The 16317-nt window shown below is 53.4% G+C and overlaps 1 protein-coding gene across 1 annotated transcript in view; it reads left to right on the top strand.

Annotated features, from left to right (window-relative positions):
• TSPAN14 (tetraspanin 14) overlaps positions 1–13460 on the top strand; it is a 53097-nt gene extending 39637 nt beyond the window's left edge. Inside the window, exons 3-9 of the mRNA XM_043476232.1 lie at positions 1962–2012; positions 3745–3891; positions 5400–5570; positions 7442–7567; positions 8869–8913; positions 10669–10788; positions 11827–13460. Coding sequence (XP_043332167.1) covers positions 1962–2012; positions 3745–3891; positions 5400–5570; positions 7442–7567; positions 8869–8913; positions 10669–10788; positions 11827–11898 — 732 coding nt within the window. The 3' untranslated portion in view covers positions 11899–13460. The remainder of the gene's footprint in view (positions 1–1961; positions 2013–3744; positions 3892–5399; positions 5571–7441; positions 7568–8868; positions 8914–10668; positions 10789–11826) is intronic.
• The last annotated feature ends 2857 nt before the right edge of the window (positions 13461–16317 follow it).

Here is a 16317-nt window from a genome sequence, read left to right as displayed (position 1 = left end):
TCACTGCTTACTGAATTGTTACTGACCTGAACTTGGGTTCACTTGCCCAACTTGCAGCAAAGCCAGTTACTTGACACAAGGTTATGGTGAAGGGAAGTACAAGGTTTATTGCAGAATGCCCAGCAAGGAGAATGGGCAACTCGTGCTCAAAAGACCCCAACTCCCCGAAGGCTTTCAGACAAGTGTTTTTAAAGGCAGATGTTAGTAGTGAGGGCCACAGGGTATGTGGTTAGCTTGTGGACTTTCTTCTGATTGGTTAGTGTTGAGGTAACAGGTAATGTTTCAGGAATCTGAATCATCAGCCTTTTGGTTCCAACCAGTCTGGGGTCCACACTTCTTGTGGTCAGTGTGTAATCGCCCTCCTCCACAGGGTGGGGGTCTTATTTCTGCCGAACAACTTAAAGATAGTGGCAGATTGTTATCTAAATCCCTTCCGGAGGAATCGGGAGTCCTGTGACTCCTGTGTCATTATTCTAATCATTAACTGCTTGAGTCTGCTCTTTGGAACAGGCAGGGGGAGGGGAGGCCAGCAAGAAGCAGGGGCCACGGAGGGGCTTGTTCCCGGCAAGGTCCCTCAGGGTTCTGCTCCGTTTCAGTCTCCCCTTTTCTTTGATATTCCTTAATCTTAAGGAGAACAGGGGCAGACAAGAAAGGGAATGAAGCTGTGGATAGAGAGATTAATCATCAACTTGTCAGGGAACTTGGTTTCAGGGGGACTTGGGTTCAGAGTTCTCGACCTGGCCTTCTTAGTCCCTGTGGTACTTAGTCAACTTGAGGGGCCGGGGGCGGGCGGATCAGGTCTTGGCAGGACTTTTTCACTTGAAGTCCACAGACTGCTTTGGGAACCTGCAATAAGGAGTCTGTGAACCCTCTGAAATTCCCTCCAAAATACGGGGCATGTGCACATTTTCTGAAAGTGGCCTGTGATCCAGAGGAGGTTGGGAACTCCCGGGCTTTCTCCGAAGGCCTTTCTTCCGAGTCCGGCCTCCTAGGGCTTGCAGTGGGCAGGGAGGCCCTGAAGCTGGAGAACACACTTGGGAAACGTGCAGTCACAGAGAGCCTTGCCCTGTTGTTTATCACCAGGTCCTGATAAATGGCAGTGAAATGCCAGCAGAATATTAGGCAGTTAGCAGAACAACAGGGGGCCACTTAATTTCTGAGGCCAGGAGGTGTTTGCTCTGGAAAAACCCTCCCTGGTGTAGGAAGCTGTGGGGTGTACATGGGGGGGGTCTCTTTTTGTCATGGGGCATGTGGGGCACCTTGGTGCCAGTGGGCTCCTATGGATGAGAGGTCAGGGTTGGGGGACACAGTTCTGGGGTTAGCACATGGCTCAGTGCAGGCCTCTTAATTCAGTAACATAACCCAGCGTTCCCTAAGCACAGGTGTGTCCCGCCACGTGGAGTGTAAGTATGGTGGGGGAGGAAGCTCAGCCTGGCAGCTGCTTGTCTGTGCTTGGAGTCTGTCTGCAGGGCTGGAGACCCAAGGAGGGTGGCAGTCCTGTGCAGAGCCTTACCTGCACTGGGAGCCCTTGCAGGCATCACAAGGGATGATGTCCTCTTACACACCAGACAGTGCATTAAAGTGAGTAGGGGGCTTGTGGAAGGGGAAAGAAGCAGGGTGTGGCTCAGTGTCTCTGACCCCAGAGACTCTCCTGGTCAGACACTGTTCCGAGATCTTTGTCTCTGCTCTCCCAAGCATGGGGCCAGCTGGGGTTAAAGAACTTTGTTCCAGCAGTCAGGGAAAACAGGTGTGAGTTACCTGAAGAGCCTCACTGTCCCACCGTTCTGCTGGAGTCCCTGTCATCTGCAGGGACCAAGGGGCCGCCTTGCTCTGCCCAGCGTGGACATGAGCCAGGAACGCCCTCTGACACCTGCAGTCCGGCCCCTCCTCTGAGAAGCATGTTCATGGAGCTGGTTTCTGACCTGACTTTCTCTCTCTCTCTTTCCCCTGCCCCTGCTCAGCTGGCTGGAGTTGTCTTCCTCGGAGTTGGACTATGGGCATGGAGCGAGAAGGTAGGTGTGGCTGTCCCTGGAACCCTGAGCGGTAGTCCACCAGGTTCATTCAGCTTTAATTGTCTTTTCCTCCAAACTCCTCCCCAAAGAGCCCCTCCTGTGCAGGGCAATGATTTGTGGTCATTAACCTTTACAGAGCCGGTTCTTGGAAGTTACTTAACTTGTGATGAAAACTCCTGGCTAGCCTGGCTTCCCTGTGGCAGGGTTGCTGCTAGAGGCCAAGGCTGGGCCAGTTGGGATTTTGAGCCCCATGAGCATGGAGAGCCGTCTCTTCTGTTTCCAGAAGCCCCGAGTCATCCCGGGGCGTGTCCACGGCTGTGTCCAGGGCAGGCCTGGGGCTACCTTCTGGAGTGGATGCTAACTTTGCCTCTGGAGCCGGCAGCTCCCTGAGCACAGATGTGGTGATTCCTGAAGCTCTCGTTCTCGCCCACGGATAGGACCCCTGAGTCAGGGAGTTAAGCTCTGGGTTGTGCCCCCTGGGTGCCCTGTGCTGCAGGGGCACATCTTTAGCACGCCTGAACCTCATCGCCCAGCCTGTGGAGGACAGGGGAGGACAAGGGGCATTTGGGACTCCTAGGAGGGGACTAGACCGGATGTGAGCAGAGTGGACCTCTGGTGCACCTTTTGCACTGTGAGTTGGGGGGTACTGGGGAGGTGGAGAGGCCAGGCAGGAAACAGTGAGAGCTAAAGCCTTCTCTTAAGCCTAAGGCCCAGGGGCCTCTGTTCCGTCAGTGGAGCCTCTCTTTGCTTCCAGAAGAAGGAGGCAGGAGCACTTAGGTCTGTGGGCTTTGTTGCCATGGCCTTGGGAACTGGATAAGGTCTACCTTTAGGTTTGGGCCCCTTTAAGTGCTTGCAGGGCAGTGTCCCTTTGCCCTAGTGACCGAGAAGCTGGTGCAAACCATGACTCATAGCGCCACCGTGTGACCAGACAGAGCAGCAGCATCGCAGCCGATCAGACCCGGAGCCTAGGCCTGGCGACCCTGGCTGCCCGGTTCCCGCTGGGTGTCTGGCCTGGCTGCTGTTTGCTTCTTCCTCCGTTGAGTCCTGTAGAGCTGCTCTGTCCATTCTGATTGCCATTAGCCAGATGTGACTGATTATATCTAAATTAATTAAAATGAAACAAATTAAAATTCACTTCTTCAGTTCCACTAGGCCTCATTTAAAGTGCTCAGTAATAGTACGTGTGGCCAGTGGTTGCCATTTTGAATAGCGCAGATATATATAGGACATCTGCATCATCACAAAAAGACAGTGAACAGTGCTGTCTTCATCTGTCCTTGGTGCATGTACTGTTCGCAAGCCTGTTCAAGTTGAAGCTGTTTCCATCTCAAGATAATGGCGTTCTCCATGAATAGCATGCGGGGTCAGCCACCAGATGACCAAAGGCCAGGGCCTTTGGGTGCCTTGACTACAGGGTCCCCCAGGGCCCCTTTTCACCCCATCAATATCCTACAAGCTACAAAAGAAGCATGGGGTCTGCCTGTGAGGAACTGACAGCCTAGATGTGATGCAGGAGGGCAACTGGGAGCTGAGGGAGGCAAGGATCTGCTGGGCCTCTAAGAGGGCAGCTGGGTAGGGGCCATGCTCTGGCCTGGCATTTAATGAGAAGATTGAGCCCCAGAAGGCAGGTCCCTGTCCTCATTTAGTTGCAGATCAGCCCCCCCCCCCACCCCACCAGGGCACCCTCGACTCTTCAAGGCTGATGTTACCCTGCTTTCTCTGCCTCTTTCAGGGGGTGCTCTCTGACCTCACCAAAGTGACCCGGATGCATGGGATTGACCCAGTGGTGCTGGTGCTGATGGTGGGCGTGGTGATGTTCACCCTGGGCTTCGCTGGCTGCGTGGGGGCCCTGCGGGAGAACATCTGCCTGCTCAACTTTGTGAGTGGCCCGGACGTGGGGGTGGGAGGAAGTATGGTGGGGGAGGTAGGGCTGCGGGCTCTGTAGGACAGGCTTAGCCCTTACCTGCTGGAGTGGGTGGGGTGAGGTAGCCACTCTTATAAGCCTGCCCCAGGATCCAGCAGTGAGGGGAGGAGGCAGCCCTCTATACCCTGCTGCCCACTGAAAAAGATAAGGTTTCGGGAGACAATCAGATGAAGTAGGTTCTCAGCGGGGGAGACGTTGAGCCCTTCTAATTTTCAGCTCCTAGTGGGCAGAGTCACCTGTGCCTCCCTCACCTTTTATCTCCCCGCTGCAGTTCCAGTTGTTTGTTTGCTAATCACCTTTGCCCTTCCTGGTTAAGATCAGAAGATGTCAATCATCTTTTGCCTCCTCCAGGGGGTATGAATCTGTTGGATATACAGTGCAGAATCCTTGATTTTATGGCAGAACTTTGAGTTACTAAGAGTTAGTTTTATATTTAGATACACATTCATTTTGAAATGCATTCAGCTGAAATTAAATAGCACCTGGTGGGGGAAACACATAATCATGTTTTGCAGTATATTATTTGTTGAATTTATTAGGCCAAGCCTTTTTTTCTGGGCTTAATTTTAAAAGGAAAACACGTGGGGTTTTTTTTTGTTTTTGTTTTTTCCCCTGCTTTTCAACTTTGTTTGGTTATCTTGCTTCTCTGTGGATGGAGATTACATTCTGGGGGGCCTTGTGTGTATGTATGTTTGTGTGTGTGTGTCTTATTTTGGGATACTGCTGGCTGTAGCATAGATGCTTAGTGTGCGGTGTGGCCCGTGCTAGTGGCTGTGATAACATGAGCTCTGCAGGCCGGAACCCTGCCTTGATCGAGGGGTGTGGACCTGTGGCTGCAGTGGCCTTTCCAGAACTCCACCCCAGTGCTGCCTGTGCCCTGCAGATGTTTTACCGCAGTTGACTATCGTATGCACACAGAGTAGGTACTGATAACATTAGCAACTCCAGAGTTGTCAAGAGCCCGCCAGGGAACTCAGATGGCCTGCGTCTCAGGTATGTGACCTGAGTGAGCCTGTTTCCTTATCCCTAAAGTAGGAATGACAGGTTTTTAGCAAGTGCGCTGGTTGTAGGTGCGAGGAGAGAGGTCAGATAGGGTGTCTGGGGCACAGTCTCTATGCTAAAGGAGCTGACAGCCTGGTGGGCCAGGATAGCCATTCATTCCTGTGGGGGTGTTTCCTTGTTGGAGGGGCACTCCTTCACAGGAGATGGCTGGCCCATTGTCTTGGAGCTTGCTTGTTCTTTCACTTATCTGACTCTAACCAACAATGCAGCGATGTGAGCAGGGATGAGGTGCCCAGGGTACCCAGCCCATCACGTGGGATTCCCCAGCTCCAGCGCGGGTCTCTTGGCTGCCAGGCCCGTGCTCTTAGAGGGAGGCAGAGGTTCTGGGTCAGGTGGGGGTGCGGTCTGGCCGGGAGGCTGAGGTGCAGTGACGCCCGCTCTCTGCATGTCCCCCCCTGCAGTTCTGCAGCACCATTGTGCTCATCTTCTTCCTGGAGCTGGCCGTGGCCGTGCTGGCCTTCCTGTTCCAGGACTGGGTGAGGGACCGGTTCCGGGAGTTCTTCGAGAGCAACATCAGATCCTACCGGGACGACATTGACCTGCAGAACCTCATCGACTCCCTTCAGAAAGCTGTAAGTACCGTGCCCGCCTTCTCCCTAAGACAGCTTAACTGTCCTGACTTTAGTCTGTGTGCGCGGCTGGGGGCCCAGGCTGGTGGGGAACATGGGACCCTCCCCCCTCAGCTCTGCCGTCGGCAGGGAGGCCGGGACGGTGCCACCCCTGCCTCTGTACAGGTTAGCTTTGTCCACGCCTGTGTGCTGACGGGCCAGGCTTGCTCTCAGGGTGCTGTCCCCCAGGTGCTTCAGGCAGGCAGTCTAGCTTCACTCGTGACCACCCCCACTCCCTCAGGCCTGGACCACCCAGACAGCCACCTTCCCTGGGCCCTGTGGGCACTGAGGGGCAGAGCTGGGCACATGACTCGCTGTCTGAGGCTATTCCTGTCCCTTTCCTTCCTGGGACCTTTTCCCCTTCCTGTTTGAGAGAACAGAGCCGCCTGGAGCAAACTTCTTCAGACCAAGAGGAATGTAACCTCCCTGGAATATGTCCCCGGAGGTTAGTCTAAGCAGTCCCAGGTGGTGACCTTTTCTCTATCTGACCTCCATCCCCGTTGTGTGTGGCTGCACCTGGAGGTTGGGACCACAGCTGTCCCCCATCCCTTGCCCCTCTTCCCCCGGGAGAAACCCACTCCCCACCATGCCGGCCTCTGCAAGGCTGTTGTTTGATCTCTGCTCTGCCAGAAAGCCTAGCTTCCTCAAAAACTTTTTATTGGGAACCTTTTGGTTCTGAGAAGAAAATAGAGAGCATTAAAAATAACTGTGATCTGTTCTCCTTATTAAGCAGAACTTGTTTGCCCCGTGTTTCACGTATCCTGGGCTCGATCCAGCAAAACCCATTTATGTGATCAGAGATCCTTCCTGTGTTGTTGGTAGAGACCCACGTCCATCTGTGAAAGTCGTCACCCCACCCTCTCCTGACACTGCTGCCTGCTGCGGCTTTTCCTTTTCTATTCAAGGCTCTTCAATTCCACATAGCCTGGGGCTTGCTGGTGTCAAGGATGCCGGATCTCTGCATTGGCCTTAAAGACACTGTAGTCTTTCTTCAGGGGTAGTCAGTAAATGATGGAGCTTTCTTTTTCTCATGGTGAAATATTGGATATTCGTTAGAGCACTTGGAACCGTGGAGGGTGGTTGGCGGGGAGAGATGGACTTTTATCTCAGAAATGAAAGTGAAGCAGAAATCCTGGTTGTGGGCTTGTAATTAGGGCTGTAACTATGTCAGCTTTAAGGACAAGTGCAAAAACAACATCTGGTTGGGACATTGCTGATGTCACAAAGCTGCTCTCAGTGCATTTGGTTTTATGAGTTTTTAGACAAAGGGAGGTTTTCTTTGCTGCTTCACCAGATAGAGAGGGGTTGTGGGAAGGGAGGACAGAGATCCAGGGTCAGGGGCAAAGCTTTGATTGTGTTACCGCTCACCCCAGTTGTAACTCTTTCCTTGGGAGTAGGCGTTCAGCAGCTGTTTTCTGTAAAGAGACACAAAAGGTGACTGGGGTCAGCTTGGCCTTTTCTTGGGGAGGAAGGCGCACTGACCACAGGAGGTATTCTCTTGCGGGGTAGTAGAGGACCATATAGGAAGGAGAACCAGAAGCCTGCTCTGGGCTGCTTGGGGGGCAGTTGGGGAAGAAGGGGAAGTTCCAGAGCGAGGAGGGAGTGGAGCTGAGGCCAGGGCGCTGCTGAGCCAGCCTGGGGTGTTGGGTCCTGGACACAGTTCCCTTGTTTAGGACCACCAGGGTCATCTCGGTTACGTCTCTGTGATGGCAGGTCCATTGGGTGGGCCTTGATTTCTCTGTGTGGTACATGGAGGCACATCAAACCCCGTGTCCCTAAGACAGACACCCACCCTGTGCTTGGATCTCTGATGGTTCCTGCCTTTATGATTGCAGAACCAGTGTTGCGGGGCATATGGCCCTGAAGACTGGGACCTCAATGTCTACTTCAACTGCAGTGGCGCCAGCTATAGCCGCGAGAAATGTGGGGTGCCCTTCTCCTGTTGCGTGCCTGACCCAGCAGTAAGTCGGCCCACCTGTGGACAGTCCCTCCGGGGTGGAGTGAGCAGTTCCTGCTTCCCTGAGGGCTCTGGCCACTTCTCTCCTGCAGACGCAATGAGCGCCCGGCTCCCCTTCCACTTGCCTGGGGCTCGTGCAGCTCTGAAATCCTGTATGTAGAAATTCCAGGAACGTTTTCACATGGCCCACCCTGGCTCTAGTGGGCTGGGTGAAGCAGGAGAAAAACAATGTTTCCCCCTGCCGGGAGGGGCTCTCACTCAAGGAGCCTGAACAGGATACTATGAATGTAATGAACCCAGGTGTCCCTTTCTCTGGAGAAAATGCCCAATCCTCAAAAGCCTGGGATGGTGGAGTACATTGCCATCTGGGGTGACGCAGAATTCTTTTACCGTTCTTTCTTTTTCATGGGTTTTCCTCTCTGGTCTGCAGACCAACATCCTTGAGTTCCAGAAACTGAGCTCTTGGGTGATCTTTTTTGTTTTTCTTTTGGTTACACTGCGTGGCTTATGGGATCTTAGTTCCCCAACCAGGAATTGAACCTGGGACCTGGCAGTGAAAGCTGCAAATCCTAACCACTGGACTGCCCAGGGAGGTTCCTTGGGTTCCCTTGAAGGAGCACTGAATGTTTCCCTGAAGAGGGTCTGAGCCGAGAGGACAGTCACACCGCACCATCAGCGTGGTCACACTGTTTGGTGCTGGGCCACAGGCCCTGGGTAGGTTCCTCAGCCCGGGAAGCGCTCAGATCAACAGAGGCCACAGAGCCAGCATCTGACAACTCCACAGTGACTGTGAATTCTTCAGCAAGTGTAGGTTTTCCCTTTTAGCACAGGGATTGGCAGACTGCAACCCCCGTGCCAGAGCCGGCCTGCTGTTGGTTTTTGCATCATCTGTGAGCCAAGAATGGTTTCAGTCATTGTTAAGTGGTTGAACATAAATCAAAAGAAGAAGAATATTTTGTGACATGTGAAAATCATGCAAAATTCAAATTCCATTGTCTGTAAATAAAGTTTTATTGAAATACAGCCATGCCCATTCATTTACATATTGTCAATGGCTGTGTTCATGCTGCAACAGCAGAGTTAAAAAGCAGCCACGTAGGTGGGTGAGAAATATTTACCGTCTAGTCCTTCACACAAAAGGTTTTCTGACCCTGTCCTGGCATGAAAGGTTAGCTGGCAGTATGCTGGAAGGGCGTTTGCTGTAATGGAGTTGGTGCTGGTGTTTGGTTGTGACTTTTCTAGAGCTTTCTACCACCAGCTTCTCAAGAGTACAAAAATGACTAATCTTTTCTGTTTTTCTAACAGCAAAAAGTTGTGAACACACAGTGTGGCTATGACGTCAGGACTCAGGTGAGAGCCCCAGTGCATATGAATTTTGAATTCTTCAGGTCTGTTCCCCAGGGTCTGACTCCCTGATTTAGCAAAAGTGCAAACTGGATGGAAAAGCCAGGGGAGACTTAAGGAGCCAGACGTGCCTCCTAAGCTGGAAACCAGGCAAGCAAGGGCACACACGTGGTCACGCATACACCCTCCCAAGAACAGTGATGGCTGTGATTTCACGCTCTGTGAACCACAATCCTAAAATCTAGCAGTTGCTACGTGAGTGGAAAGAGGTCAGATGGAAGTTTGGGGGAACAAAGGCTATAAGTTTGAGAAGAGGCTCCTTGGAATCCTAGGAGGCGTCGTTATCTAGGGGTCCAGGATGGAGCTGCAGGAGCACATGGCCTGGTCCAGCTGCCACGTGGAGACAGTGGTGACAGGGCAGGCGGGGCTCAGTCCTCTAAGGGCTTCTTCAGGCTGCAGGGAGTGTCCACTCGGATGTGAAGAGGCGAGGCCTCCCCCAGCCCTTGCTCTGATGGCCTCTGCTGCTGTGAATGACAGCTGGTCTGAAAGAGAGGGGTCTCAGGGAACCTGCAGACAACCCCTCCTATTCGAGGTGGACACTGGGGATGTGACCCTCCTGTTTGGGAAACCTCAGCCCCCTCTGCAGTGAGCTCCACTTGACAGAGATGGGCCTGTGTCAGCATCAGCTTCTCCAGCTAACGAATTTTGTCACCATTTGTGTTAGTCGCTAGGGCTGCTGTAATGAAGCGCTTGGGCTATGTGGAAACAGAGGTTTATTTTCTTAGTTCTGGAGGTTAAAAGTCTGAGATCAAGTTGCCAGCAGGGTTGGTCCCTTCTGAAGCCTCTCTCCTTGGCCCGGATGATGTCTTCTCCCTGTGTCCTCAAATGGGATTCCCTCTCTGTGTCCTGACCTCTTCTTAGCCTCTTCTTAGGGGACCCCAGTCATACTGGATTAGGGCCCACAACAGGGACCTCATTTTAATGTATTTACTTCTTTTTTTATAAGCCTGTCATCAAGTACAGACACACTCTGAGGTCTTGGGGGTTAGGACTGCAACATACAAATTTTAGGGGGACATAATTCAGCCCCTAACACCGCTAACAAATGAATGTTCTGTCAGTGTTTCATGGGTGATGCTGATAGGGGAGGGGGCCCGGAGCTGGTTGCTGTGTGGGGAGGTGGGGGGACATAGGGACCAGCTCCTGGCCCATCCCTATGTGCTTCCTGAGCCTCCACTTGGGGTCAGGATTAGAAAGAGCCGGCTGGCTTGTGACCACTTATGCAGGCTCTGCTTCCTGGAACTGGTCTCCCATGGGCTAGGGCACATGATCTGAGAAGCCCCTTCCCTTCCCTCTGCTGACTCAGAAGACGCTGAATCCTCTTCTCCTAGTTTCTCTCTTTGAGGCACATCTTCCTTCCCGCCCACCTCCCAGCCTGCTCCCCTTTCTCCAGATACAGGCTGTGGAGTGTGTTGATCTTGAAATCTGTGGAGACTCTGACAGAAAAAGTTAAAGATCACAGTGAGGGAGCCTTTACTTAGGCAGGTTATAAAGTGCAGACTGTCCAGGGAGGGGCAGAGGCCAAGGCCAGTTGATGTACTTCTCCCGGAGAGTTCTGTCTGTCCGTCTGTCCTTGGCGCCTTCCTCCAAGATCCCTCATTCCCCACTGAGCTTTGCTCTGCCCTTGGCGGAAGCCCTCTGGGGAAACAGGGTGGAGACAGCCTGCATGTCACAGGCTCAGGGCGCTGTCTTTCCCTGCAGCTGAAGAGCAAATGGGATGAGTCCATCTTCACGAAAGGCTGCATCCAGGCCCTGGAGAGCTGGCTCCCACGGAACATCTACATTGTGGCCGGCGTCTTCATCGCCATCTCACTGCTGCAGGTCTGTTCCCACCGCCTGTGTGGCTTGCTCTCCCCTTGAGCCAGATTTCACATGGGGAAAGATGCTGGTAGCTGGGGGTGCCCGAGGCCTGGGGTGAGTAGGCTGGCTAGTGTCTGCCGGGAGAAGAACTAGCTAGAGAATTTAGTGAATCAGAGAAACCAGGAGTTTTCCAGTACTACCCAGGGCTTGGAGAAGCTGGCAGCCTTGTAAGCAACCTCTGAAGCAACTGAGGCTGCTGCTCTATGGAAAAACACACCATTTAGAAAATGTACAGCTCTGACCTTTCCTGGAAGGAGGGTCACTGATGTGGACTCGGGGTCACCAGCTGTCCATGCACTTTTCCCTCCTTTGCTCAGTGGCTGGTTGATCTCAGAGGAAGGCCGAGAGACAGAAGCATTGGGAAAAGGAAAGAAAAAAAATTTACTTGCAAAGCAGGCAAGGACTCAGACTTAAGAAGGAGTGGCTCATCGAATACCAACCACAAAAAGAACTTAAAACTGGTGAAAAAGCCAATTTCCTCAGGTCACCGAGTTTACATTAGTCTGTTCCTGGTAGAAAAACATCATTCTTCCCACACGGTTATCCCGGTCACTGAGGTCAGAAGTGTAGCACAGCCCAGGCCGGGGACAACCTTGTGTTTATTATAGAATCCAGGTTTACGGGAAATGTTCAGATTTTATTTTGGGAATCAGAACCAGTCAGTGACCCTGTCATTTCCGGTTTCACCCAGGGCACAAAGCGTGTCGTGGTTTGCAGTCTGGGACGTGCAGGGTCATGTTGCGGGCAGGCCAGAGCATCCCTTGTGCTTCTGTGGTGCTGCTATTCGCCTCTTCCAGGCTCTTGGGACCTGGCAAAGCAGACCCTGGGCTCCTTTGTCTTTACTGTGGGTTGGTCTCCTTCAGCAGGTGCCCATGTGCTGCTCTCTGTCCTCAGCCGCGGGCAGGTGTGGGGGTGATGGGCAGTGTGGGCTACCCTCTCCACCATGCCCTCTGGGCCCTGATGCTGACAGCTGCTGCCTCTGCTGCCCTTTGTTTCCAGATATTTGGCATCTTCCTGGCGAGGACCCTGATCTCGGACATTGAGGCGGTGAAGGCAGGCCACCACTTTTGAGGAGCCGGAGGCAGGCAAGCAGAGCTGAGCCACACCATGGGGGCGGCAGCCCTTCGCCACCGTTAGCGTCATGTCCACAGGCAGAGAAGCAGAAGCACCTGGCCAGAGCCAGCACCCCGCCTTCAGCATCCGCGTGATGTGGCCTGTTTCTGCTTGCCGATGCCGAAGACCGAGGGGCCCCCTGTCACCCACACAGACTTGTGACTGACACCCCCACGGGGGTCTGCCTGGAGTCAGAGGCCCCGTCATTAAGTGGGGGAGGTGACTCTGAGGGACCAGCGGCTCTGGTGGCTGCACCCAGGCCTCCATCGCACATGTGGTTGGTGCTGGCCTCGAGGCAGCCCCATCTTCTGTGGACCTCCGAGTGCCCATGGGGCCTGTGGTGTCTGCACATGTCAGGGGTGTGGGCAGGATCCTCAGCCACATCCAAGTGAAGTAAGCCTGAGCCAGCACGTGGCTGGTGCCACGGGAGTGCCTCGTCCCCTGTCTCCCCCACCCCGCCCCCCAGGACGGGAACTGCTCCAGCCTAACAGCATTATGCCCTGATGGCACGGGGGGTGGGGTGGGGGGGCGGTGGGCATGGCTTTCCTCTTGAGCGTCAGCTCTCCTTTTCCTAAAGTGTGTAAATAGTTTATTTATAGGGGTAAGAATGTTCTCACACCACGTCTTCATTTCCTCTGGCATTCTCCTCTCAACAGCCTTACGCGGTGTCTGGGACTGACGCCAGCCCTCTGAGTTCCCTTGAGTGTCTCACGAACCAGCTCCATCAGCTTATCATCCCTCATCACCTAGCTGCACTCACAGACTCCCCCTTTGTCTCCGTGCCCCCAACACGCATACCATCACTCCCCTCCCCACTTGGCCTCACTGACTCCTGGTCTTGGTGCTACTGAAACTGTTACCCAGAACTTGAATCCTGACCCTCCGCTACTGCAAGGCCAGGGAACCCTAGCCAGAGACAGCCAGCCGGAGACCTTTGGCCAGGGCTCCTCTCCAGGCTGCATGCTAAGGGCCGGCTGGCCGGCCTGGCGTTTTTTTTTGCCTCTCCTTGGACAGAGAAGCCCTGTAGCCAGCCCCTGGGCTGAGCCATGGACCCCAGCCTGCAGCTGGATAGAGGCTCATATATTTCGTTGAAGACTTTCGTGGTGACCCTCCAACCCCTGAAGGGGATATCTGTGGTCATTGTGTCCACCCTTTGGGTCAGGTTTTACTGGGGGCTTGCTTTTGGAAATGAAGTCTGTCTGATGTCCTGAATAACTTCCTGGGGGAAGCTGGGGTGTCTGTGCATCTTGGCTGGGCTACACTCTAATGCCTCTCTGGATCTTGTTCTACCAGTTCTGTCCTCCTCGTTCAGGGATGGAGCACTACCTTTACTTACTTGCTGAAGTGTACATGCTAGCGTGGTGTATACTGGTGGGTGTTTGTTGATGACGTTGGTTTTGTTGTTTTTTACAATTTTCTCTGTAGATTAGGGGAAGAAGAATGCTTGTGTTTTTAGGAAGTGTGACGCTTTTCTTTGACTGCCAAACTCTTTTATGGAATATATCTTTATATTAATGCTGCTGCTTTGGTTGTTTTTGTTTGGGGTCATATCAAGATGGCATTAAGCACCTCGGTGGTAAACTTGGTTGCCAAGGGAACCAATGGGATTGGGTGTGGGTAAGCACCACAGGAACGTAGCCAGTTGACACAATCTGAAATAAATTTCATTGGGTGATTTTTTTTTTTAAGATTCCACGTGCCACTTTCAGCGATTGCTTGGAGGTTACGATAGAGCAAGCTGGCTTGCTCAGCTGTAAGCGCAGGGACTTTGACTCTGTAGGCCCAGAGGAAATGTTATTTTAGGTCATTAAGCATACAGCCCCAGGTGGTAAGGTCCAAGCAAAAGAGCCTGGGAACACTGGGCTGGAATCTGCGACTGTGTGAGCTGTGTGTCCTAGACCTGCTGGCCCATCTGTGGAGAGGGTCAGCGGCTGTGCCCACCTCGCCAGGTGCATCTGATCCAGCCCGCCCTGGGGGGTCAGTGTCTGCAGGCTCTCATTGCTGGTGTGTGCACCGCGGCTGCTCCTCGACAGCTCTGCCGTCCGTCTATTCAGGTGGACCTGGCGACCCCTTGCAAATATCTTCACAGGTCCCAGCCCAGTTCAGGGTGAAGTCTACCTACCTGTGACTTATTTAGAGTTGGCTTTGTTTCTTAATTATTTTACAGAATTTGCTGACCACTTTCAGCCATCTCCTCTGACTCTGAGTTGTGTTGAGGATAGAAAAGAAATGCAGGCCAAGGAGTGCTGACGTGGCATCTCCAACGCTCTGGCCTCTCTCCACACAGCCACAGTGCAGCCCTCCCGGTCACGCCCTGCCCAGCCTCCTCTGAGTCCCCAGCCACTCCCAGTCCTCTCAGACTGAGGCAGAGGCCAGCCTGTGGCTCTGCATGTCCCCTCTTGCACCCCCGCCCCCATACACTCTAGATTGAAAGTTTCAGGGTCTTTGTTTATCCTTCCTGTGACTCTCCTGTCCACCTCCTCCTCCTGGAACTGCCATGCTATTATCTTTCCAACTTGCTCTCCTTCTTGTCCCATCCCACATATCCACCTCCCAGAAAGCCTGCCTACCGACCTCTGTGCTGCCAGGTTCCAGCTTTCCTTCCCAGGAAGCTGCTTGTCTGGCTCTGGCCACCTCCCGCCACTACCCGCTGCTTTTCTCACTTGCCTGAAAGCCGCTCGGCCCAATCACCAGACTCAGTGCCTCTCTCTTGGCCCCTGTGGCTCCTGACGCCCTGGACCAGCCCATCCTCAAAGTCCTCTGTTTCTGCCGCCCAAGCTCCCAGGTGCCTGACCTCTCCTGCCCACGCTTGTCCCGCCTCTAGGTGCACCTGCCAGCACTCACCAGCCTCCTTGGGCTCGCTTGACCCCAGGGCAGGGCTGTGGGCGGGGCAGGAAAGCCATCTGTGCTGCTGCACTGGGTTTCCCCACAGGAGTAACAATAAAAATGAATGGATCCAGAACTTCCTGGAACAAAGGAAGTACCCAGAGTACTTAACAGTTAAAAACTGATTCAGTCACCAGGACAGCTCTGGAGGAGCCATTTTGTGTCCAAAACACGAAAAAGGTAAGTTACCAGTTGAGATTTGGAAAAGGTGGATTGAAACTCTGGGAGCCTTGCCCCTGAACCTGCAGCTGCAATTAAAATAGATTTGGTGCCTGTGAGCCTTGCTTCTGAACCACTGATTGGTGCCTGCTGAGCAAAACCAGCACCAAGGACAAGGCTGTGAAAAGTATCAGTTTCCTGATGATGATCCAGTTACTGAGCTCTATGGGAGGTTGACAACCATCTGGAGAAAGTGAAGATCCCCAGCTCTGTACCTGGATCTGGATGCCTGGTTGGCTTTGGTGGGCCTTTGGGAGAGCATGATGTCATCCCTAAGGACCTCTGTCCCACCCTGGGCTAGAGGCCCTGGTTTTGAGCAGGAGGCTCACTTCTGACCTTCATGACCAGAGCTGAACATCTGGGCAGCTTACTTACCTTCATGAGCAGCAGCCTCACTCCCCTCCATGACCAGAGCAAGCCTGCTATGCAGTAAGGAATCGGGTATAGCTTTCTCTCCCAGAGATACTACTTGGGGCTGCTACTAGAGCAGTAATGGGCATGTCTGGGAGTGGGCATGTCCCTGGCAATCTCAGGGACCCAGGGGGAGAGCTCCTCAGAACAGGAGGCTGGGTCAGAGGCAGCGGAGGAGGGGTTGAGTCTCGGCAGTGGGGACCACCCAATTGCCTTTTGGCTGGCAAGCTCAGAGTGTAGACTGCAAAAAAGGGGGAGGAGATAGCCCAGTGGTCCCAGGACATCCTTCTGCCCAGGTGTCCGGAGCTCAGCCAGGCCACGTCAGGGTCCAGTGCCCTCAGCTGTCCTGGGTGAGTGGAGTAGCTGTATGACCTTGGGTGGGTGTTTTCTAGCTCTAGGGTCATCCACAGGGTTTGTAGGCTGTCTGCCCCCAAACTGTGGTAACCTGTCCCCGGGGACCCACCTTGGTATAGACCCTTGCATGTGCTCATCTGCCATCCAAGAGGATGCTGCCCAGCCTTCCAGGGCAGACTGGGCCTCCTGCAGCACCGTTCTTCATCTGGGCACTCACTCCAAAGATGCAGAGAACTGTACACTTTTAGCTCCTATAAACTCAAGACCTGGTTTATCCTCCTCAGATCAAACCCAGGTCTCCTGCATTGCAAGATTCTTTACAATCTGAGCCACCAGGGAAACCCAAGTGTTAGTCACTCAATTCTGTCTGTCTCTTTGTGACCCTATGGACTGTAGCCCACCAGCATCCTCTGTCCGTGGGATTCTCCAGGCAAGAATACTGGAGTGGGTAGCCATTCTTTTCTCCAGGGAATCTTCCCAACCCAGGGATCAAACCCAGGTCTCCTG

The sequence above is a fragment of the Cervus canadensis genome, chromosome 8 (assembly GCF_019320065.1).
Source record: "Cervus canadensis isolate Bull #8, Minnesota chromosome 8, ASM1932006v1, whole genome shotgun sequence".
Lineage (NCBI taxonomy): Eukaryota > Metazoa > Chordata > Mammalia > Artiodactyla > Cervidae > Cervus > Cervus canadensis.
Note: the sequence above shows the minus strand (reverse complement) of the source record. Positions and strands in the feature narration are given on the sequence as shown.